The sequence below is a fragment of the Hyla sarda genome, chromosome 8, assembly GCF_029499605.1.
Source record: "Hyla sarda isolate aHylSar1 chromosome 8, aHylSar1.hap1, whole genome shotgun sequence".
Lineage (NCBI taxonomy): Eukaryota > Metazoa > Chordata > Amphibia > Anura > Hylidae > Hyla > Hyla sarda.
Genome location: NC_079196.1, coordinates 86,565,939 through 86,590,420, shown reverse-complemented (window position 1 = coordinate 86,590,420; position 24,482 = coordinate 86,565,939). Strand labels below are relative to the sequence as shown.

General features: G+C 41.3%; 1 protein-coding gene across 12 annotated transcripts in view; it reads right to left on the bottom strand.

Moving 5' to 3' along the window:
- IKZF2 (IKAROS family zinc finger 2) overlaps nt 1-24,482 on the bottom strand; it is a 103,977-nt gene that overhangs the window by 14,888 nt on the left and 64,607 nt on the right. For 8 of the 12 annotated variants that reach the window (XM_056534222.1, XM_056534216.1, XM_056534215.1 and 5 more), the window contains 2 exons: nt 12,809-13,075; nt 2,230-2,397 (listed from right to left, as the gene is read on the bottom strand). In XM_056534222.1, the coding sequence (XP_056390197.1) occupies nt 2,230-2,397; nt 12,809-13,075 (435 nt within the window). Of the gene's footprint in view, nt 1-2,229; nt 2,398-12,808; nt 13,076-22,623; nt 22,807-24,482 lie in introns of all 12 variants that reach the window. The other 4 variants (XM_056534218.1, XM_056534223.1, XM_056534225.1 and 1 more) reach the window with 2 other exon arrangements.

Below are 24,482 nucleotides of genomic sequence, written 5' to 3'. Positions count from 1 at the left end.
AGTGGTGCAGTAGCCTATTGCCATTTGATTTGATACTATAGGGAACTGCACCACCCTTCCTCTCCACTGATTTTGATAAATCTCCTCCATGTTAATCATAACATACTCTATTGTCTCCGGCCGCATGGAATGCTGGGAAAGGTCAAAGACAACCGTAAAATGAAAGCAAGCCAAGGCAGCACACAGACATATAAAAGCATATTACACAGTATTATAACTTGGCATCATAGGCTCAAAGAGTATCCCTTTAACTGCCAGCCCTAGAATTCTCCCTATTGCATTTAAACCTGGCCCTGCACAGTCTATGCCTTTTACTCTATCTACTTTTACGCCTACTGCACAAAAAACATATTCAGTACTAATTCTAGACAAAGGTATGTTTTTATAACCACAATTTCTATAAGTATTGCTGTACATGGGGTGTGTGTGTGTGTGTGTGTGTGTGGGGGGGGGGGGGGGGTTATCATGACTGGCATTTCATATGACAGTCTAAAGTGAACAAGCCCTGCCTTAAAGGGGTACTTTTTATTTTTTTTTAATCAACTGGTGCCAGAAAGTTAAACAGATTTGTAAATTACTTCTATTAAAAAAATCTTAATCCTTCCAGTACTTATCAGCTGCTCTGTGTTCAACAGGAAGTTCTTTTCTTTTGTTTTTATTTTCTGTATGTCCACAGTGCTCTCTGCTGACACATTTGTCCATGTCAGGAACTGTCCAAAATGGACAGAGGTGTCAGAGGAGAGCACTGTGGTCAGACAGAAAATAAATTAAAAAAAATAAAAGAACTTCCTCTGTATTATACAGCAGCTGAAAAGTACTGGAAGGATTACGATTTTTAAATAGAAGTAATTTACAAATCTGTTTAACTTTCTGGCACCAGTTGATTAGAAAAGAAAAAAAAAAGTTTTCCACCGGAGTACCCCTTTATGTCACTTCATACATTTGGTGCATCTTTTAATTTGAAATTTACAGCCTAACTGAGGACAATTTATGGAAAAAATTATTTAAATCTGTTGGTACATGGAAGGCTACACCTGCCACCTGCCGTGCCAATTCCTGACTTAGACCACTCACTGGACCCCCCAGCCCAGAATAAACAGATATTTAAATGAATAAAGTTACACTGAATCTTTTCTCACACTATATATCAATCTGCTCATCTCGCTCTGTAACATGCTGGCTGTCTGGATAGCATGTTCAATATGACAAATTCTCTTTAAAATAAAAAATAAAAAAATCTGCAGGGTGATGGATTTACAAATGATTTTAATAAAACTCCAGAGAGGATAGTTTTTGAAAAAAAAGTTTCAAACTTTCCTCTTAAAATGTTGGAGACTAAACAATTCATCAAATTTAGTTTATTTACCCCACCATCACAGATTTGCCTATTAGCTACAATGCCGTGGTCACTAATGACAATTGCTGCCATTCTAGCAGGAATTGTAACCTTATTGCAAAAAATTTATATATACATATTATATATATATATATATATATATATATATATATATATATTACCTGAGTTACACAACGACTTACCCACCCTAAATTGTGAGTCTTTTTTTTTTTGCCTTCCTGTGTATGTTACAGTCTACATACACTTGGAAAATCCATTAAAAACTTACAAAAAAAAAAGTTAAAGCACTAATAGACTTTATAAATTTTGATGAAAGAAATGTAGCAGCCTATACATTAAAGAGAACCTCTCATTAGATTTCACCCTATATAACTGATGGCAAAATATGTTATATAAAAGGTAAAAACTGCTTTCTTACCATGTCCCATTGTCTTTTTTGGCGTTTTCTTTGGTGAAGATAATGACTTTTAAAATTGTCCTGTTCCGTATGCTACTGCCCTATAAGTAGTGCCAGGGGCATGTGGCATCCTCATGTAGTGACTCCTCCTCTCGATTGTAACCACTTCTACTAGGTATGACTGACAGCTGGGTACTGCCAACATCACTGATATGTTCCTCTGGTCAGGTGGCATGGGCTGTGCCTGTACGCCCCTGGGACTACTAATGGGGCATGAGCATATAGTGAATGACAATTTTAAAAGTCATTATGTAGAGTAAAATCTGCTTTCTCGCCATGTCCCATTGTCCTCCATGCTGGTGAAGATAACGTGTTGTCACCAGTTACATAGGGTGAAATCTGAAGACAGGTTCCCTTTAATATATTGCACAGATGAATGATGGCTACCTTTTAATAAACAGAAATGGTAACATACCTGAGTGTGTCCTGAGGTGGCCTGTGAGTGCGTCTCTCCGTCGACAGGCATAACTACAAAATGGACACTTAAAGGGTTTTTCCCCAGAGTGCAGCTTAATGTGGCGCAATAGGTTGCCCTTTTGTGTAAATGATGCTCCACATTGGTTGCAGTGAAATGGGCGCTCCCCTAGACAGAGACAAAATCAAATCTGTTTGTAATAAACCAACGGCTGTATAAAACTACTGACAGTCGAGTGAGATTTATACTCGTCAACATATTTGGCCAATATTATTTCTGCACATAAGTACAATGACATTATAGAGGTGCCCAATCCATCACGTTCTCGATTACAAAGCATACAAAGTTTAAGAGCACATAGGTGGAACCTTTCTACATACCTCTTGTATATTATTATGATTATGGTTAAAGAAATCACTTACAGATCAGAAAAGTTAAATGCATCAAGACAGATTCACATCCAAATAACATTGTAAAGAGGACAAAAAAAAACAACACACTGGAATTGGAAAGTCCTATCCGAAATTTATATATATATATATATATATATATATATATATATATATATATATATTCCTCCGCAAAGTGACTACCATCAGCTAAAAAAGTTAAAGTGTTTTGGAATAACGTTGAGGGCAATACTTATAGATTCTAGAAGATGGCAGTACTGGAACAGCTGATCTGCAAACTGAAAGACACGCCAATATAGAAGTAATTGAACCCATAGTAAACATCTAGTATGATACCGTAACAGAAAACTGGGTGGGCTGGACATTATATATTATCCTTTTACAATCTATGGGAGCTGTGTAATGCTTCACTTTGCCTGTGGTGGTGCTGAAGGGAAATAAACACTTGCTGCAAGGTTCTTCCAGTTTATACCCGACCACTGGGATCTTTAGTAGAAATTCTTTGATCAACATAAACATTTTTCCAGCGTTTATCCCCTTACGGACCAGACCAATTTTACTTTTGCATTTTCATTTTTTCCTCCTTGCCTTCTAAAAATCATAACTCTCTTATATTTCCATCAACAGACCCATATGAGGGCTTGTTTTTTGCGTCACCAATTGTACTTTGTTATCACTTATTTTACCATAAAATGTACGGCGCAACCAAACAAATATTATTTATGTGGGAAAATTGAAAAGAAAACTGCAATTTAGCAAATTTTGGAAGGTTTTGTTTTCACGCTGTACACTTTCCGGTAAAAATTACATGTTTTCTTTATTCTGTGGGTCAATACGATTAAAATGATACCCATGATTATATGCTTTTCTATAATTGTACCGCTTAAAAAAAATCTCAAACCATTTTAACAAAATTAGTATGGTTGAAATTGCCCTATTTTGACCACCTATAACTTTCTAATTTTTCTGTATATAGGGCGATATGAGGGCTCATGTTTTGCGCCATGATCTGTAGTTTTTACCAGTACTACTTTTGCTTAGGTTTTACTTTTTATACATTTTTTATTAATTATTTTTGGAATAAAATGTGACAAAAAAGCAATTTTGGACTTTTTTAAATTTTTTTACGATTACGCCGTTCACCATACGGGATAATTAACAATATATTTTAATAGTTCAGACTTTAACGCACTCGGCAATACCAAATATGTGTATTAATTAATTTTTTTAATGCTTTTTTGGGGGTAAAATGGGAAAAACGGACGTTTTACTTTTTTATTGGGGATGGGATTTTTCTAATTTTTTTCCTTTTTATTTTACATGTTTTAACTTTTTTTCTTTACACTTTTTATGTCCCCATAGGAAACTATTCATAGCAATTAGTTGATTGCTAATACTGTTCAGTGCTATGTATAGGACAAAGCACTGATCAGTATTATCGGTGATCTTCTGCTCTGGTCTGCTCGATCTCAGACCAGAAGACCTGGGAGACGGACGGAGCAAGGTGAGGGGACCCCCGGCCGCCATGCTGGATGATCGGATTGCCGCGGCAGTGCTGCGGGCGATCTGATCATCCATTCAAAGTACCGCACTGCCGCAGATGCCGTGATCTCTATTGATCACGGCATCTGAGGGGTTGATGGCGGACATCCGCACAATCGCGGATGTCCACCATTACTGGCAGGTCCCTGGCTACTGATAGCAGCCGGGACCTGCCGCGCATGACGCGAGCACCGCTCCGGTGCTCGCGATCATAGCGGCGTGTAAATGTACATCATGGTGCATTAAGTACCACATCACCATGACATACATTTACGTCCATTGTCATTAAGGGGTTAAAAAACAAAACAAAAATGTATATATTTTCAGAGCCTTTGGAGATTATGCAGGACACTGGCCCTCATTTACTATTGTAAATCCGACATGTTTTGTCAGGTTGTGCGCCAGATGTTGGTTAATTGTTCCAGAAATTCTGTCTGCGCCACAATTTGCACCAGAATTAAAAAAAACACGACCAACTCTCCATTTTACCAAGAAAACCTGAAAAGGGGGCGTGACAGATGGGTAAAGTGGGCGTGGCCAACACAAGGGCGTGTCCTCGACATTTTCACAAAAATCTATGTACTAAGGTTTCACACAATATGTGGTGGATTTCAGAGCATGTGAAAAAAAGCAAAATGTAGGGAAAGTGGATAATGTAGGGAAACCTTAGTAAATACAATGGAAAATAAATTGCAGGGAATTAAAAACCACAAAGAAACCTACATTCCAATCTTAGTAAATTAGGGCTACTGTGTACAAAGAAAGTGGACGTAAATCAAGCAAGTTACACTATTTTTACTATGTGTACTGAACTTAATATGTACATTTAAATGTCTATAATATAAAATAGAAACTTTCAATAGTTTACAGAATGTAATGGTGCATTGTTTAAATAAGTCAAAAGGGATGCACTATATACAAAGAAGAAAAGTTCATTGTTAAATACAGTGTTGTTAAATTACATTTCCACCTTTTCTTATATTTAAATGCATCCGAGACTCATAAATGCTTGTAAAACTATAAAAGAAACGTATAATATAAAATTGAAACAAAGACTCTGGACAATACAGATTTTACAGTGGATGAAGCAAGGATTTCTGAATCCTTTTACAATGCACAGTCCTCTTAGACTCTGAACTAGGAGTTTGTATGGCATTTTCCTTTAGGGGAAGTTATATTCTAAAGCCACTTTTCTTGTTAGAAACAACCAAATGTATACATAGCAGGCTCCATCACCAGAAAGCTTTATAAAGTGGTTTCTATACTAATGAATGTTATCAGATATCTACTGAATAGACCAGTTTTTTCCCAAACAGGTGCCTCCAGCTGTTGCAAAACTACAACTTCCAACATTCCATAACATTCTTTGGCTGTTTAGCAATAGCTGGAGGCACACTGGTTAGAAAACCCAGGGATAAACTAGAACTGATAGAACTGCTTTAATTTCTGGAAATAGGAATCTACATTTTTAGCATTAGTGAGGGTCCCAGGAATTAGACCTTTAAATGTGCACTATCAGATTCAAAAACTTTTTATATGTTGTACATTTTGGCAAAACATTTACCTTTCTAACATACTTCATAAGAAAATTTTATTTCCTTTTTATAGAAATCATGACTTATAAAATCAAGCTGAAGCACAGCCATAGACAATGTCCAGTAAGTGAGGGTGGGCTTGCACTCTCTCCTGTCTGATAGGACTCCTGCAACACCTGCGCTCCAGCCAGACACGCCAGCCGTGAGCGCTCTCTGCTTATGTCCCCGCTGCCGGCGGAGCTGTGATTCGTATCGCGGGACTCGCCCGCATGCAAATCCCAGCCCGTCACTCACCTCCCTCATCTTCCGCATCTCCGTGTCCTCGCAGCCCCGACGCATGTGACCCCGCCTCCTAGGGCGAGCGTGCGCCAGAGCCCTTTCACTTAAAGTGCCAGTGCTCTATCAATCAAGTGTCTACACTTGTCCCCTGTCCTTAAATATAAGCTCCTCCTTTGTTCCCTGACGGATCTTTGGTTACCTTGTGCCATAGTGAAAGTCCTGTGTCCCTGTTACCGTGTACTTGTTCCTTGCTACCTTACCTCCCCTGCACCTGTGTAACCTGCCCTGACCTACTGCCATCTTGCCACATCCTGCCAGCCTCCTTTTGTGCCACGCCACCTCCCAGCTACCTGTGTGGGAGAGTCGTGCCGGGGGTAGTGACCTGGGTGCCGCCTGCCACGGGGATGCTTTTCGGCGGGCTCTGATGAAAACCAGCGGCACCTTAGACTCCCCTCCCTGGCACGGCTCATGTCATCATCCACACAGGCCCAGAGGATCCACCACCTGCCGTGTCCAGTTACAGTAGGATCCGGCCATGGATCCCACTGGGGTGCCTTTGCCAGATGTCTCGGATCTTTCCACCGTTGTGGCTCAGCAGTTGCAGCAGTTAGCCCGTGAGGCGCATCAACTGAATCAACTTTCAGCAGCAACAACAGCAGCAGCCACCTGTTCCTAAATCTCCTCCTGTGTCTGCAGCTTCCTCCAGGACCAAGCTTTGTTAGTCCTTGCCTTCAAAGTATGACGGAGATCCCAAGCTGTGCAGAGGCTGTGTGACACAGTGTTCTATCCATCTTGAACTCATGGCGGATCTGTTCCAGACGGAGCGTGCTAAAGTGGTGTTTGTGTTCAGCCTACTTTCTGGAAAAAGCTTTAGCCTGGGCTGCTATTCTCTAGGATCGTAGAGATCCAGTCTCCTTGAACCTGTCGGCCTTCCTTACAGAATTCCGCAATGCATTTGAAAAACCCGAGCGAGCCTCCTCTGCTGAGACAGCTCTTCTGAACCTGTGCCAAGGGAACTCCTCCGTTGAAGACTACACAGTTCAGTTCCACACACTTGCCTCTGAACTTGCTTGAAACGACGAGGCCTTGTGTGCTACCTTTAAAAAAGCACTCAGATGGATCCCTCCAAGGAACAGCCCAGGATAAAAGCGGCACACAAGACTTCAAAGGCAAAATGGTTTATTTACCCGGCATGCAAGGCGTTTCGTTGGACAACCAGCTTCATCACATGCCTGATGAAGCTGGTTGTCTAGCGAAATGCGTTGCATGCGCGTTTTATCCTGGGCTGTTCCTTGGAGGGATCGATCTGACTGCTTCACCTGTGTTGCCAGGAGCGGCTGCCGATCTTCGCCCGTTGAGGGTTATTCCATGCTTTTACCATAGTTGTACTTGGTTGCAGTACAACTATACTCGGTGAGCATTTTTGCTTTTCTCCATCTCCTCTTTATAATACGTTATCACACTAGGAGCACTCTCCTTGTCTATATTTACCTTTAAAAAATGACTTTTCTCTAGAATCAAGGATGCTCTCGCTGCACGAGATTCTCCGATTAACCTGAGCGAACTTGTCCATTTAGCCCCTCGAATTGATGTGCGTTTTGCCGAGAGGAAGGAAGAACTTCTTTTGGAAAAAGAACCTGCTCGAGCACGGCGTTTACCTCATCTGGCCCCCGTGTTCCAGCATCCACCCTTACTCTCTACTTTGCCTATTGCCGAAGAGGCTATGGAAGTGGAACGTTGTCACTTAAAGCAGCAGGAAAAATTTGTGCCTATATTGTGCCAGTCGGAGCAGTTTCTCAAAGACGGTTCTATAAGTCCTCTGCGTCTGGGAGAACGCGCTCATCTTGGACTAGTAGGAGTGGCTTCCCTAGATGTTAATATTATCTCTCCTCACTTGACCACCCCGGTTCAAGCATTTTCCTCTGCCAAGACGTCTTTCATCGTGTCTGCTCTTTTGGACTCCGGTTCCGCTGGTAACTTCATTGGTGCCTTCCAGGTCCATAAACACAGTCTTCCAGTGTCTCGTCTTGCTAAGCCCTTCTACATCTCTTCTTAATGGACAAAATCTGAACTGTATGGTGCAATTTCGCACAGAACCCCTCGTCATGCAAGTAGGAAATTTGCATAAGGAAAAAATTTAATTGAGTTCTATGTGCTACCACATTGTACTTCGGAGCTTCTTCTTGGTCTTCCTTGGCTTCAACGTCATTCTCCACAACTTGACTGGAAATCTAGTGAAATCACTTGTTGGGGAAAAAATATTGCCAAGATCACTGTCTTGTTCCCCCTGTGATATCTTTTGTGCCTGTTAAACTCAGTCTTGAACTGGGAACCTTGCCAGTTGGTCACCTTAGAAGATGGAATACTCCACGACAGAAGCCTGCAAGTTCCTTACAGCCTTTGCCCATTCCAGAAACACCCTGATCTCATGTAGTGGGGAACTCTCTGAATTCTAGAGAAGAGGGGGAGACCAAGGGGGGGTACTGTAACACCTGCGCTCCGGCCGGACACGCCGGCCGTGAGCGCTTTCTGCTTATGTCCCTGCAGTCGGCGGAGCTGGGATTCGCATCGCGCCCATATGAGAATCCCAGCCTGTCACTCACCTTCCTTATCTTCTGCCTCTCCGTTTCCTCGCAGCCCCTGCGCGTTTGCCCCCGCCTCCAAGGGCGCGTGTGTGCTGGAGCTCTTTCACTTAAAGGGCCATTTCTCTATTAATCAAGTGTCTACTCCTGTCCCCTGTCCTTAAATATCAGCTCCTCCAGTGTTCCCTGCCGGATCTTTGGTTACCTTGTGCCATAGTGAAAAGCCTGTGTCCCTGTTACCGTGTACCCGTTTCTTGCTACCTTACCTCCCCTGCACCTGTTACCTGCCCTGACCTACTGCCATCTTGCCACATCCTGCCAGTCTCCTTTTGTGCCACACCACCTCCCAGCTACTTGTGTGAACGAGACATGCTGGGGGTGAAAACCAGCGGCACCTTAGACTCCGCTCCCTGACATGGCTCATGTCATCCTCCACACAGGCCCAGAGGATCCACCACCTGCCGTGTCCTGTTACAACTCCTCTGTGCTCTCTCCTGTCTGATAGGACTCCTCTGTGCTCTCTCCTGTCTGATAGGACTCCTCTGTGCTCTCTCCTGTCTGATAGGACTCCTCTGTGCTCTCTCCTGTCTGATAGGACTCCTCTGTGCTCTCTCCTGTCTGATAGGACTCATCTGTGCTCTCTCCTGTCTGATAGGACTCCTCTGTGCTCTCTCCTGTCTAATAGTACTCCTCTGTACTCTCTCCTGTCTGATAGGACTCCTCTGTCAATCAGACAGGAGAGAGCACAGAGGAATGCTATCAGACAGAAGAGAGTACAGAGGAGTACTATTAGACACAGAGGAGTGCTAGCCCACCCTCCCTTACTGGAACTTTTCTTATGAAGTATTTTAGAAAGGTTTATGTTTTGTCAATATGTACAACATATAAAAAGTTTTTGTATCTAACAGTGCCCATTTAAGAATTATTTGTAAAAATTATTAAACTTTTAAGACAACACTCATTTTGTGATAACACAGGGTTTCTACAATATGAATTGCACCACAGACTTCCATAAACATCCTCTGGAAAACAAGGAAAATAATGAAAATTGTTTCTTCATAAAGGGGTGGTCCTGGATTAGAAAAACATGGATCCTTTTTTTTTTTATTTCTTCATCATTAAAGCGTACCTCAAATGGTGTGATCAAAGTTCCTAAAAAAACGTGGCACCTAAATGCCATAATGGGGCACCATTTTCCCTGATGCCTGTCTGCATTATTAGACAAAGTGTCTCACGTTGTCTCTATAGCAGAAGTCTCCAGTACGAGACCCAGCTCTCTAGAACAGCATTATGCTGGATCTTGGACTGGAGACAGCTGCTGTGTATGCTGACTGAGTGGGAATAGTGAATATAAATAGTGATATGCAGCGGGAAGAACGGCGCCTCATTTTGGAGTGCAGGCAGCAAATTTAAAATACATGTGAATTTGAAAATTAATATTGTGCACAGTGCTGCACGATAGTCCTTTCCTTTTTAGAGTTACCCTTTAACAACAAGTAGCATTCTGGAAGGTCAGGCTTTGAGCACAGGGAGGAAAAGTGCATGTTCGGGATGGCATAGGTCTTGGGACACAGTAATACTATTCAATAGGCAATGTACAAATGGAGTTAAGTTTTAATATAATAGTTAAAGTGGCCAGACCAGAGCTTCACTTTAAAGGGAACCTGTCATCACTTCCATACTGCCTGAACTATGAGTGATTGGGGTGGTCTCTGGTGGCTTCTGCCTGCCCCGCCTGCCTGGATTATAAATTTGCTCCTTATACCTAAACAGAGAAGCTTCCAGGGACCACCCAGATTACTTGTGGTTTAGGCACCATGGAAGGAATTACAGGTTCTCTTGCTTTGAAGGAGGCTCTTTACTATGTCCATGCAGACAGTGATCCGTTGCGACAAAACCTAGAACAAAAATGTTGTTATAGTGATACAGTGATGTTTGTGCTCAATAATATTGTCATTAAACACAAACTCCTGGGCCCTTTAAGCATTTGTAAGATAATAAAAGGCTGTTTATTTAGCTGGTGTCAGTTACTTTGACAGAGGTTTTAAGAGGATGGATTTGGGGTTGGCTGCTCCACTGAAGAATGCCTGAAGGATCAGATTGTAATATTACCTGAGCTATTGCAAGCACACACATGATTAGCATAATACATTTTACCAGGTTTAATACTAAATGACAGACAATGTCCAGCTCGCACTCTACTACATCTTCCATGATTCTCAGTCAGTTGAGGTGCTGCACCCATCCTGCTAGTGGCTCCCATCACTGTATGACATCTATTTTTTAGAGCATCTCTCAAGGTCTCTGTCAGTGTAAAGTCAGTTCCTTTCCCAGACAAATAAGCCAATTATAATCATAAATAACAAAAACCCTAACAGCCATTACTGGTGTGTCTTATATCTCTTCTGACTGAGCCGAATTACTTCTAGTGAGGAGAATGGCGAGTGTAATGAGTTTCGCCCCAACTTTTCTAAACAGAGGAAAATGTTAAGTAACAGGTTTATAATCAATTCTAAATGTGTCAACTTTTCTTTCACTGCTGACTTCCTCATATAACTACCTCTTCTGTCTCATGTACAGAAGTTCAGTACTTATGAAACAAAGTGGATGGCTTCTGAAGAAATGACCAAGTAGGTGATGACAATGTCAGGTCAAAAAAGGTGTTCAGGTCACTTACACACTGACCATACAGTATGAACAAGGCAACTTGCTTACAAATTGTTGCTATATCAAGGCAGAGTTATATACACAGAGTGTATATATAACACTTTTCCAAATTAAAAACCAAAATGTTAATATTTTCCTAGGTAAGGACCAATTCCCCTACCACATCATCAGGAATCTCACAATGCAGAAATCCCAGAAGTTAGTTATTCTGCTTTCTCTGGATCAGGATAAACAGCAAAGTCTTGTTGGATCCTATCTTTACCGATTAATAAGTAAATGACATTAACACCTTCTCATGACTCCAGAGAATGGAAAAACTGCATGTGGTGCTCGGTTATGGGGCATAAACTGCACCCTATTTGCTATATCTGAATAGATCCTAAGGCTAGGTTCTTACTATGCACTGCTGCATGTGGGTAAAGCTATGCTGTATTACCAGCAAAATTGTACATCAATTGACCACCTCCGAATGGCATGGCATTGGATGTATGAGGCACCCAAAAGGTGAAAATGCACCCTAACACTACATACTAAGAAACCACTTTATTTGGTATACCTGCTTAGTATGTGCCATTCTATCACCTAGCAGCAATTCAGTGCACATAAGCAAGCAATATGGAAGAGGCTCTGACATTGTTTAGACCAACAGTCTATCCAGCAAACCTTGAGCAGCAAAGACACCCTGGTATTGAGAAATTAAAGAAAGCTGCAAGATAGAGCGATAGACCGTGAACTGAAGATCCCATCCTTACTGCCCAACTATTCTATCTCAATATCAAAATCCAAAAGAGATGTACTCAAGACCTCCAAATGCAGCTCTGCCCCCCTTGACATACCGACTATACATGCACACTGATCTCATACAAGCACTTATAATTGGAAAGGTTTTAGACAAGCCATTTAGCATTTAACATATTGAGACAGTGCTGCGCAATGAGCTTGCAACAGCATATGGTTATATGGTGGGTAACCGGTAAGGACTTTTTATTATGCAGGTGTCAGACTTAGAGGTATATACTGCACAGGGGGCTCTTTTTTGCTCATTATAGCATGTCCAATAGTGCACAGCACTGGTGATATAAAGGCAGTGAGGATATGTGATAGTTAGAACCAGAAAGTGTTACAAAACACCCTGCAGACAGAATGCATTGCATCATAGTAAATGGTGATAACTTTAAGAAGCATTTTTTTCGGGAAAATTTAACACACCAGTATTTGCTACCCTGGACCGTAAAAATGGATGACAATCCCCTGACGCTTAAATGGGAGTCATATTAGTTGTCATCGAGTCCTAGAAACCAATATTCTATGCAATAATTTCTGATTTATATTTAACATTTCTTAAGGGTAAATGCTCTTTAATGTCATCTCCTTACTAGGGGTAACTACAGTGAGTAAAGAGCTCTGCCCTCTAAAAAACAAGCAGTCATCTACATTTAGTGACATTATGAAGCCATGCAAAGGATGGGACATGCCTTTCCAGTATGAGTAAGCAATGACAGGCAATAGAATCAGGTAATATTAATATCAGATTCTACAGGCAGTTTGGCTTCTAGCTGCTTACCCGTATGACTCCTCTTATGGACCATTAGCACATTGGGGCCAATGCAAATCATGCCACAGACGTCACATTTCAGTTTACCATTCGGGAGCCGGATTCCGCCATCTAGAGACATATCCTGGCCCACACGGTTGTCAGAGATCCCATTGGTCTCAGCCGCTGACTCATCGAGCCCACTCTCATCATCTTGTGACTGGAGCGGTGTGTCCCGACGAAGCGTCTTTCGGTCTCCTTCCTCATCGCTATGCATCTCCAACTTCACAGAATTTGCTGAAAATATAAAAGAGCAAAACATTTTTAAATCTTTGCACATCACAGTGCTTCTTTTTTATTTCTATACATCATTTCGAAAAATAATGCTATGGCACAATGGATTCCCCTATTTTATTTCTGCACTTCTATATTCATATCACCTGTAAACAAATTAAAAATGCTAAAACTGTTATATCAGCTTTCACATGCATCTTTTCCAGAGACCTGAATGGCAGACTGGGCTTTTTATGTAATATACACCCTCCAGCTGTAGCCTTGCATAACTAGGTAGCTAAGCCTATCAATAGGATGAGATGCAACAACAGTCATATTAGTCATCACCCAGATTTCCTAAAACAGATATAAGAAGAAACAATGGATTGGGCTGAAGGAGAAAAATCATGGGCTTATTATTTTAGGAGAGACCATCTGGGGAATATGACTTATAATGTATGTATAGAGATAAGTAAGAAGAAAACATTGAAAAGGATGTATTAAACCACAGGGGTCATGGCTCTCCATGGTGCACTCAAACTCAGGGGGGGCTGATTCTATATTTCATGTGGGAGCACCAGCAACATTGAAACTGTATGAAGTGTAAAAAAATGTATTACTCACAATAAAATACATATGAAGGATATGTTTACAATGCTTTAGATACACTGCAGATTTCTTTTGAATTTCCCCCAATTACCTTTAACAGGGAAGTCAAAATCTACAACAAATCTGCAGCAAATTCGCAAAAAACTGCAGTAAATCAGTGATGTGAGAGTATACCCATACAGATATTTTATGATACATATATCTTATATCAAGTTGTACGACTCTTAATGCTGAAAGGGGGTTCTGTACCTACACATAATTTAAATATTTGGCAAACTCCTTCTTCATGCTAATGCTCACCAGGAGCCCATTTCTGGGGACGCAGAGGTTGCTGTCACACCAGGACCCTGCAGCCTGTAGTACCTAAATAGTCCCAATACCCCAATATAGGACGGCAGTGTATAAATAAAAAATGACACAGAGTTGGGCACAGTTCGAGATTTTGTATTGATCAGAATAATATACTCCGTAGTGATACACTTGAATATATAGAGGCAGACTATGTGCAATCTTGCATTTAGAAGGTGATGAGGTTTGTTACCTCTGCTCCCTCCACATTAAGGTATTGCCACTGGCCAAGAAACACTTCTGTAAAGTAGACCATCTGCCTCCCTGAGGAGTAGATGTTTACCACTAGATATGCACGGATGCCCAACTCTCATGGTTTGTTACTTCTTAAGGTGGTAACAGAATAAGCTGCGCAAGTGATCTTCTGCATAGAGCACCACATTTGTTTCCTATGAAAAACCAATTACCTCGTTGAAAGAGGCATTTTTTACCAATGGTGACCTCTTCACTAGAGAGCAGAGGACCCAACAATAGCAACAGAATTAAAGACCATCCTTAACAGTAGGAACATAAACATTTTTACAGGGAACCTACAAGTGAACATCAGGACTTCTTTTCATACAAACTCTACTTGGATAGAAACATATGTAAGTACAATGCAATAAAATAATGTGATATTTTTCAGAACAGTTACTGCAAGCTGCATAAAATACATCAGTCCAGGAAAAGGAAAAAGCAAAGCCTCAAGATTACTCTAGCATACAGAGTTGACTGTTTCTACCTCCCAACTTCTCGTCATACGCTCTCATCTTGCTGCCTTTTGGCCTTTTTCCAGTGAGACACAACATCTGCCAGGTGTCTGCTGCAAGCTGTTGGCCCCCGTCCTTGCGGTGTGTCTGTATGAGCCCACAAGTATGGGTGCAGGGTCCCTGGCAGGGCAGGAAGGATCGCAGCCTGACCTCACGCAGCCCTAGCCTCCTGCTTAACACATCTCCATCCTTCCACTTATAGATCCTGCCGTCAGTGCTTGTTGTGTGCCTGTATCCTCTCCCACTGGGATGGAACGGCGAACAGCAGCTCTCCATAGAGGATAAATGCTGCAAGAGGGATCTCCTCACTGCTATACAGAATCTACTGTACATGTACTAGAATAATAATACTACAAGCACATACATCATACTGAAACTGTAACCGTGATAGTCAGAACAAACACTTTGGTGAAACTACAGAATCAATAATGACCTGTGCTACAAAACATGAAAGCAGACATCCCACTATTACAAGATGGTAAAAATTGCCCAATATTCAACACTTTGCATTTTATTAAGAGCTATACTGCACAGAGAATTGGCAACAAATCGGAAATACAATGCAACAAAATGAGCAGATGTTATACAACTTTCACACAAGGCACCACTGTGAAGATCCTAGATGCATACCACCCAAAAATTATTTCTGCGTTGTTGTATAAATACTGCAACACCCATCATCCTGGACACTCACATTCTGTCATTGTCACTATATATCATAATTCTGGTATTCTATCAATTCATCAGATCAGAATGAAGTGTTTGAGATGGTGCTGAGGTGCACAGAATTTAGAGAAGTACTCTGGGGACATTTTTGCTATTTTCTTTCTTAATAAGAGAGTCTTTTCTTTAATTCCGTTGGATCACTTGGGCCCCTACCACACTTGGATCACTTGGGCCCCTAGAGCAGTGTTTCTCAAGCGCAATCCTCAAGACCCACCAACAGGTCATGTTTTCAGGATTTCCTTAGTCTTTTACAGGTGATATAATTATGGTCAGTGAATCAGGCATCACCACAGGTATATCACCTGTTGAGGGACTCGAGGACCACGCTTGAGAAGCACTGCTCTAGAGGATGCCAATTTGAAAAAAAAAGAATCAGGAATGTAGAAATCCAAAAGCCCAATCCTTATGACGGGGGATGTCGGGAGTCCACTATACATACTGGATGGTCCAACAATTAGGCTCCACCAACATTGATCTAATGTGTATGGGCAGCTTAACCCCTTCCCGACCTATGACATACCTGTGCGTCATGAGTGGGAAGGTGTTCCCGACCCATGACATACAGGTACGTCATGAACATTTTTGCCGCTACTCGCGGCATCCCACAGCGCCCGGTAAAATGGTGGCTATCACTGATAGCCAGCCATCTTACCATGCAACCACGGGGGGGTTTCATCCCCCACCCCCAGCGATCGCTGCTATCAGCTATTCAAATCTGACTAGCTGATAGCAGCGCGGTGTGTGAGTCCCGATCACGGGGATCGGGACACACACCGCTCTGCTAAGTGTCCCTTACCTGTCCCCCGGCATCACTTACCCGGCCATGCGGTGTCCCGAGCGGTCCCGGCGCCAGCAGCATCCTCCAGGTGGTCCCGGAGGTGGTGTGTCCCGGCGGCGAGTTTCCAGCAGCAGGGCGGCATCTTCATTGGCAGCAGCGGGATTGCCGTAAAGCGATCTCACCGCTGCCTCTGGGAGTTTCAAAACTGCAACCCCCAGCATGCCCAGACAGCCTTTGGCTTTCTGTGCATGCTGGGAGTTGTAGTTTTGCAACATCTCGAGGTCCACAGTTTGGAGACCACTGTATAATGGTCTCCAATCTGTGCTCTTCCAGATGTTGCAAAACTACAAATCTTAGCATGCTCAGTCTGTCCAGGCATGCTGGGAGTTGTAGTTCTGTAACATCTGGAAGAGCACAGATTGGAGACCATTATACAGTGGTCTCCAAACTGTGGACCTCCAGATGTTGCAAAACATTGTCCGTTTCCTAACTCAGTGTTTCCCAAACCCATGTGCCTCCAGCTGTTGCAAAACTATAACTCTCAGCATGCACTGACAAACCATGCATGCTGGGAGTTGTAGTTTTGCACCAGCTGGAGGCACAGTGGTTTGGAAACACTAAGTTAAGTAATAGACTTTCAAGTGTTTTGCAACCAGTGTGCCTTCAGCTGTTGCATAACTACAACCCCCAGCATGCACGGACAGCCAAAGGGCATGCTGGGAGTTGTAGCAGTATGCCTCTAGCTGTTGCATAGCTACAATTCCCAGCATGCCCTTCTGCTGTCACCGCATGCTGAGATTTGTAGTTTTTGCGACAGCTGAAGGCACACTGGTTGCGAAACACCAGTTTGTTATCAAACTCCGTGTTTTGCAACCAGTGTGCCTCCAGCTGTTGCAAAACTACAACTCCCAGCATGCACAGACAGCCAAAGGGCATGCTCGGAGTTATAGTTTTGCAACAGGTGGATGTTTGCCCCCCCCCTCCCCCCAATGTGAATGTACAGGGTACACTCACATGGGCAGAGGTTTACAGTGAGTGCTGCAAGTTTGAGATGGCGCAAATTTTGCGCTGCAGCTCAAACTCCCAGCGGCAAACTTGCTGTGAACCTCTGCCCGTGTGACTGTACCCTAAAAACACTACACTACACAAATTATGGGGGGCTTTTTCTTCTTTAACCCCTATGAAAAGGTGAAGTTGGGGTCTACATACAGCATGTTATTGTATAAAAATTACATTTTTTACACTGACATGCTGGTGTTGCCGCATACTTTTAATTTTCACAAGAGGTAAAAGGGAAAATTTGTAATGCAATTTCTCCCAACTACGGAGATACCCCATATGTGGGCGCAAAGTGCTCTGGGGGTGCACAACAAAGCTCAGAAGGGAGAGTGCACCATGTACATTTGAGGTGATTTGCACAGGGGTGGCGGATTGTTACAGCAGTTCTGACATAAACGCAAAACAATGAATATCCATATGTGACCCCATTTTGGAAACTACACCCCTCATGGAATTTAATAAGGGGTGCAGTGAGCATTTACACCCCACTGGTGTATGACAGATTTTTGGAACAGTGGTCTGTGAAAATGAAAAATAAAATTTTTCATTTGCACAGTCCACTGTTTCAAATATCTGTCAAATGCCAGTGGGGTGTAAATGCTCACTGCACCCCTTATTAAATTCCATGAGGAGTGTAGTTTCCAAAATGGGGTCACATGTGGGGGGTCCACTGTTCTGGCACCATAGGGGCTTCCTAAATGGGACATGCCCCCCAAAAACCCTTTCAGAAAAACTCACTCTCCAAAATCCCATTGTCGCTCCTTCCATTCTGAGCCCTCTACTGCGCCCGCCGAACACTTGACATACACATATGAGGTATTTCCTTACTTGAGAGAAATTGGGTTAAAAATTTTAGGAAGATTTCTCTCCTTTTACCCCTTGTAAAAATTCCAAAATTGGGTCTACAAGAACATGCAAGTGTAAAAAATGAAGATTTTGAATTTTCTCCTTCACTTTGCTGCTATTCCTGTGAAACACCTAAAGGGTTAAAACACTTACTGACTGTCATTTTGAATACTTTGGGGGGTGCAGTTTTTATAATGGGGTCATTTATGGGGTATTTCTAATATGAAGAACCTTAAAATCCACTTCCAACCTGAACTGGTCCCAGAAAAATTGGAAAATTGCTGCGGAACTTTGAAGCCCTCTGGTGTCAAAAGTAAAAACACATCAATTTTTTGATGCAAACATAAAGTAGACATATTGTATATGTGAATCAATATGTAATTTATTTGGAATATCCATTTTCCTTACAAGCAGAGAGTTTCAAAGTTAGAAAAATGCTAAATTTTCTAAGTTTTCATGAAATTTTTAGATTTTTTACCAAGAAAGGATGCAAATATCAGTGAAATTTTACCAATAACATAAAGTAGAATATGTCACGAAAAAACAGTCTCAGAATCAGAATGATAAGTAAAAGCATTCCAGAGTTATTAATGTTTAAAGTAACAGTGGTCAGATGTTCAAAAAATGCCCAGGTCCTAAAGGTGAAAATGGGCTGGGTCGTGAAGGGGTTAAAAAGAACCTGTCTTTACAAACTGCCTGAACCACAAGCTGATAGAGAAATACTGCATCTATAGTCTTGGGTGGACTCATCGGACCAGCTACAGCACAATCATGAGGATTCGATGCGTTAAAATGGCAGCCAAAGGTCTCCTAAGCTTCACTCATACTCTTTTCTTGCATCCATCTGTATGGTCTGCCTTCTGGCTTTTGGCTTTTGGATCGCAGATAAGACTGGCCAGTGCTATGCCAATAAAAGTCAGTAAATAAGGCCCTGACAATAGAAAAGTAATTCACTCCTTTCCTATTTTATTAATAAAAAAAAAACACATGTAAAATAAAAACATAAAATAACCATATTTGGTATAATGATATAATGATCCTGTACAATGAATGGCGTAAACGAAAACAAAAATCCCAAAGTCCAAAATTGCTCATTTTTGGTCACATAACTAGAAAAATATAATGAACAGTGACCAAAAAGTTACTGTATGCTGAGGTTGTACCGATAAAAAACTACAGATCATGGCGCAAAAATTAACCTTCTTACAGCCATGTATATGGAAAATAAGAAAGTTATAGGGGTCAGAATAGGTCAATTTTAAGAATACTTTTTAGCATATTAAGTTTGACATTTTATAAAAGCAGTACAATAATAGACAAACATGTAAACATAGGTATCATTTTATTCGTATTGACCTTAAGGACACAGCAGTTTTTTGCAAATCTGACCACTGTCACTTTAAGCATTAATAACTCTAGGATGCTTTAACTGAATTTGATTCTGAGATAGTTTTTTCGTGACATATTCTACTTTGTGTTAAATTTTTGTCGATACTTCATCATTTCTTAAAAATTTCATGAAAAATTTTAAATTTTAGTATTTTTCGAACTTTGAAGCACTCTGCTTGTAAGGAAAGTGGACATTCTAAATAAATGATATGTTGATTCACATATACAATATGTCTAGTTTGTGTTTGCATCATTAAGTTGACATGTTTTTACTTTTTGAAGACATTATAGAGCTTTTTAGTTTAGCAGCAATTTTCCAATTTTTCATGAAAATTTCAGAATTTCAAAACCCCTTAAAGTATTCAAAATGACATTCAGAAAGTTTGTTAACCCTTTAGGTGTTTCACAGGAATAGCAGCAAAGTGGAGGAGAAAATTCAATATCTTTATTTTTTTCAGTAACATGTTCTCGTAAACCTATTTTTTTTTTTCATTTTACAAGGGGTAATAGGTAAAAATGTCCCCCAAAATTTGTAACCCCATTTCTCTCAAGTAAGGAAATACCTCATATATGGATGTAAAGTGCTCTGTGGGTGCACTAGAGGGCTCAGAAGGGTAGGAGCGACAATGGGATTTTGGAGAGCAAATTTTTCTGAAATGGACGCCATACATTTCCGGCGTTCCTGTCGTTAAAGGGTTAAAGTGCACTGCAGAAAAATGAAAACCCCCAAAACTTGCAAAATTGTGGTTTCCCCTTTAAAAAGGGTACTCCACTGCCCCAGCGTTAAGAACATTTTGGCACAAAATGTTCAGAATGCTGGGGCAGTGGAGTACCCTGCTAATTTTAAGCCTTTTTTTTTTTTTGCACCGTACATTTTAAAGGGGGTATTCCAGGATTTTTTTTTTATTTAACTATGCTACAGGGGCTGTAAAGTTAGTGTAGTTCATAATATAGTGTCTGTACCTGTGTGTGACGGTTTTCTCACAATTCTTCTGTGATTTTTACTCCAATATTTATTTTTACCAGCAGACAAAATTACTGTTGTCTCAGATTTTTCCCAGGTTGCAATGCGGCCGAGATCTGACTCGCTAGACAGTTGATGACAGGAAGCCTGTCTTCAATGGGTGGAGTATTCGCTTGGTGGGAGAGAGATCAATCTGCAACTAATGCAACAGCTGTAGGCACCCTGATTGAAAACCACAGGTCTTTTTAATGGATGCATAGGGTGGGGTGGCTGATGTGTGGGAGGGAGGAAATGGAATTCTGGGATTTGTAGTGAAAAAAAAATGTCATAACAGGAAGTTCACAAAAAGCTAGCCACAGTGTTATGGTAATCTCACAACATAGCCATTTAGCCCCAAGACAAGCGCAGATCCTTCCTAAGTATGTCCATTACTGCCTGCCAGGTACGTACTAAAACACCTTTTGTTGGATAACCCCTTTAAAGGTAAAATAAAAGGGGTCATTACAAAGTCCCATTAAAAAAAAACTAAAAAAACAGCTGTGGAAAAAATAAATAAAAGAGTTATTGCTCCTATAAGGCGAGGAGGAAATCTGAAAATGCAAAAATCGGCTGTGTCCTAAGGGCAAAACAGGCTGTGTCCTTAAGGGGTTTACACATTATTAAATAAACCTTGTACATATCATCAATAAACAAATATGGCATGGAGGTAGGTTTGTCACCGTTCCTCCCCTAAAATACCTGCCATTCTAATTTGCGTAATTCATTATATATATATATATATATATATATATATATGTGTGACATTGCATTAATCCCCCCCAATCCCCCTGTGCCATAATCATTACAGTTGATTCTCCCCCTCTCCCAACGATCCCCCCTGTGCCATAACCATTCAACCATTTCAAATGATTCCCACCCCCTGTGCCATAATCTTTTACTCATTTCAATTGATCCCCCCCCCCCCACTGATCACCCTGTGCCACTGCTGCCTGTACCTAGTACCTGGCCTGTATGTTTTCAGCAGGCTCGGGTAAAGCGTGAAGGCAGCTACCAGTTTCTCTCAGCGCTGGTGGGCGGAACTGACGGGGGGACATCTTCCTGCGCGGCTCCTCCGCCCAATGTCAGGTCGTCCCTGGTCAGTCCCTGGAGCCACCGCCGGCTGCTTATTGTGGAGCACGGACTGTGACTTTACAACAGTAAGCTGCGGCGGCTGATGCAGGCAGGGCCAGGGCAGCGGGGCTAAGGGCGCATCATCAGATTCTGTCCACAGTGGCCGGGGGGGGGGGGGTTCTTTCCTATAAAATACCGGCTTTTGCATATATTTTCTACAAAATTACCGGCAGAGGCATTAATACGCCGGCTGTGCCAGTAAAATACCGTCTGGGTGGCAACCCTACATGAAGGGCCTCTTGTGGCCTTTAAGGCAATAAAGCCACCAAAGTTTGCCAATACATAAACTAACATAAGAACTGTGATATAACAGTTTATGGAAACTTAAATGATATACAGATTACATCTGGGCAGATAAACTAGTAGAATAAATGTATACATGTCTAATCTGTACTTTGACACATATGCACATCTGATATCAGAGGATTACTCTACCTCAGTGCTGATCATTGCAGATTAGTGATACAGCTAACCAAGCACGGGAAAGATTTTCTTTACTTTTTTCTATATGATCTTATATAGTGGTTCTCGGGGTATGGCATTGTCAAGTGAAAATGTGACTTAGAACTCTACAGCTTTCTGTCTGCAAAATTTCTATCAATTGCCTTGTCTGATATTGGAGTTCTGTGTATAATATTACATGTGGTTGTATAATATTACATGTGGTTGTATAATATTACATGTAGGTTGGTCTATACCGTTCACTTCAGTTCTTTGGTATTTCTTTACTTATTAACATGTGCTAATTTATGGCAAATGAGACTTTTGTGATCTTTCTCCTCTGCCTATAGTAGTGTCAGTCTTCACTGTAGTTCTTGCAATGAATCTGGGTGGCCCTGTACATTAAGTGCTTACAGACCTATGGCATACTTTATCTATTATCACCAGTACATGCAAACACCTTTAAGTCAATGTCATTTTATAGTTTCACAACCTGTTGTTCTCAGCCTTCGATAAGGGAATGTGACAAGCATCTCATCATTATGAAAGCTCCACTATCTTTCTTTCCTTGTGCAGTTTGAGCAACATTCTCAGTAACTGTCTCTTCCTGCATTCACATGACATTTGAAAAGTTGCCTCATGTAGCGGGTGATCTCAAATTATCAAATGAAAACATCTTAGAAAGAAGATGAAGAAAAAACTGTAAGAATTCTTGTTATGTTCAACTTCAGCAACGTTTTCTTCTTATACTACGTATTACGGTATTACCAGGAATGCTCTTGCCCATTTTTTTTTACCGATCTTCTGAAAACTGAACATCTATAAAAAGGTAAAGACGCTAAGTAAACAGATCAAATACTATGAAAACGTCAACTAAAGCAAAACTAAACACCAAACAATATTAAGGAGGACCCCAAAAAGCAGATCAAGGATGGCAGTTATATTTCATAAAGTATCAGTGGAGGAGACCTACGTACAAAATCCACCCTGTATATAATTATGTGTTATTAAATACTGCAGCAGCCATGGACATAATGTACAACACCGCTCCGCAACCAGTATCTCTTCAGCTGTTGCAAAACAACAATTCCCAGCAAGCCCCAACAACAATGATGAGAGTTGTCGTTTTGCAGCAACTGGACAGAAACAGGTATGGGGAACACTGGTCTACAAAATAAAATCTCAGATATCAATATGCTACAAATCCAGATACAGTACAAAATGGGAACATTTAAAAGGGGTACTCCACTGGACAAAAAATGTTTTAATAATCAACTGGTACAAAAAAGTTAAACAGATTTGAAAATTACTTCTATTAAAAAAATCTTAATCCTTCTAGTACTTATCAGCTGCTGTATGTTCCAGAGGAAGTTCTTTTTTTTAATGTCCTTTCTGTCTCTCTGCTGACATCTCCGTCCATTTTAGTAACTGTCCAGAGTAGAAGCAAATCCCCATAGGAAACCTATCCTGCTCTGGACAGTTTTGAAAATGGACAGAGGTGTCAGCAGAGAGCACTGTGGTCAGACAGAAAGGAAATTCAAAAAGAAAAGAACTTCCTCTGGAACATACAGCAGCAGCTAGAAGGATTAAGATTTTTTAATAGAAGTAATTTACAAATCTGTTTAACTTTCTGGCACCAGTTGATTTATTAAAAAATGTTTTCCAGTGGAGTACCCCTTTAAGGATGGTTTTACACTTTATTTTTTTTATTTTTTGGTGGGGAAACAACACTAACACCAGAAAACCTGTCAATAAAAATACAGTGTGGCCAAATGTTAGCTGGAAGGCAACAGAAAACACCAATATAATACACTATATTACAATAAAGCACTAAATTTGAATAGTCTTGCCTAAAGGTTTCCTTTAAATCAAATCTTTGGCACTATGGGCACTAGGGAGTGTCAGTCAACTTGCTTTCTTGGTAGTGTGCTACCTGCACATAATATAAATCAAATACTATGCATGACCCCCCTAATGAATACATACAACAGGATACATCACTTGGCACAAGAATCTACCAAACAAAAATAGGGATACCGATACTAGTATCGGAGCCGATACTCGGCATTTGCATGGTATCAGGGACTCGTTAAATGTCCCCGATACCATGTCTGATACCTGCTGCTCTGCGCCCGCTGTCCCGTTCTCCCGATCGCATCATGGTGTTCCATGGAGAAGCATGTGACATAGAGGTCACTCCTCCTCCCCTGCGCCCAGCGTAACGCTACGGAGGAAGCAGAGTGACATGTATGTCATATGCTCCTCCATAGGACGCAATGATGCGATCGGGAGAACGGGACAGCGGAGCGGCAACACCCGAGGACAGCCACAGGTGAGCTGTCTATAAGGGGG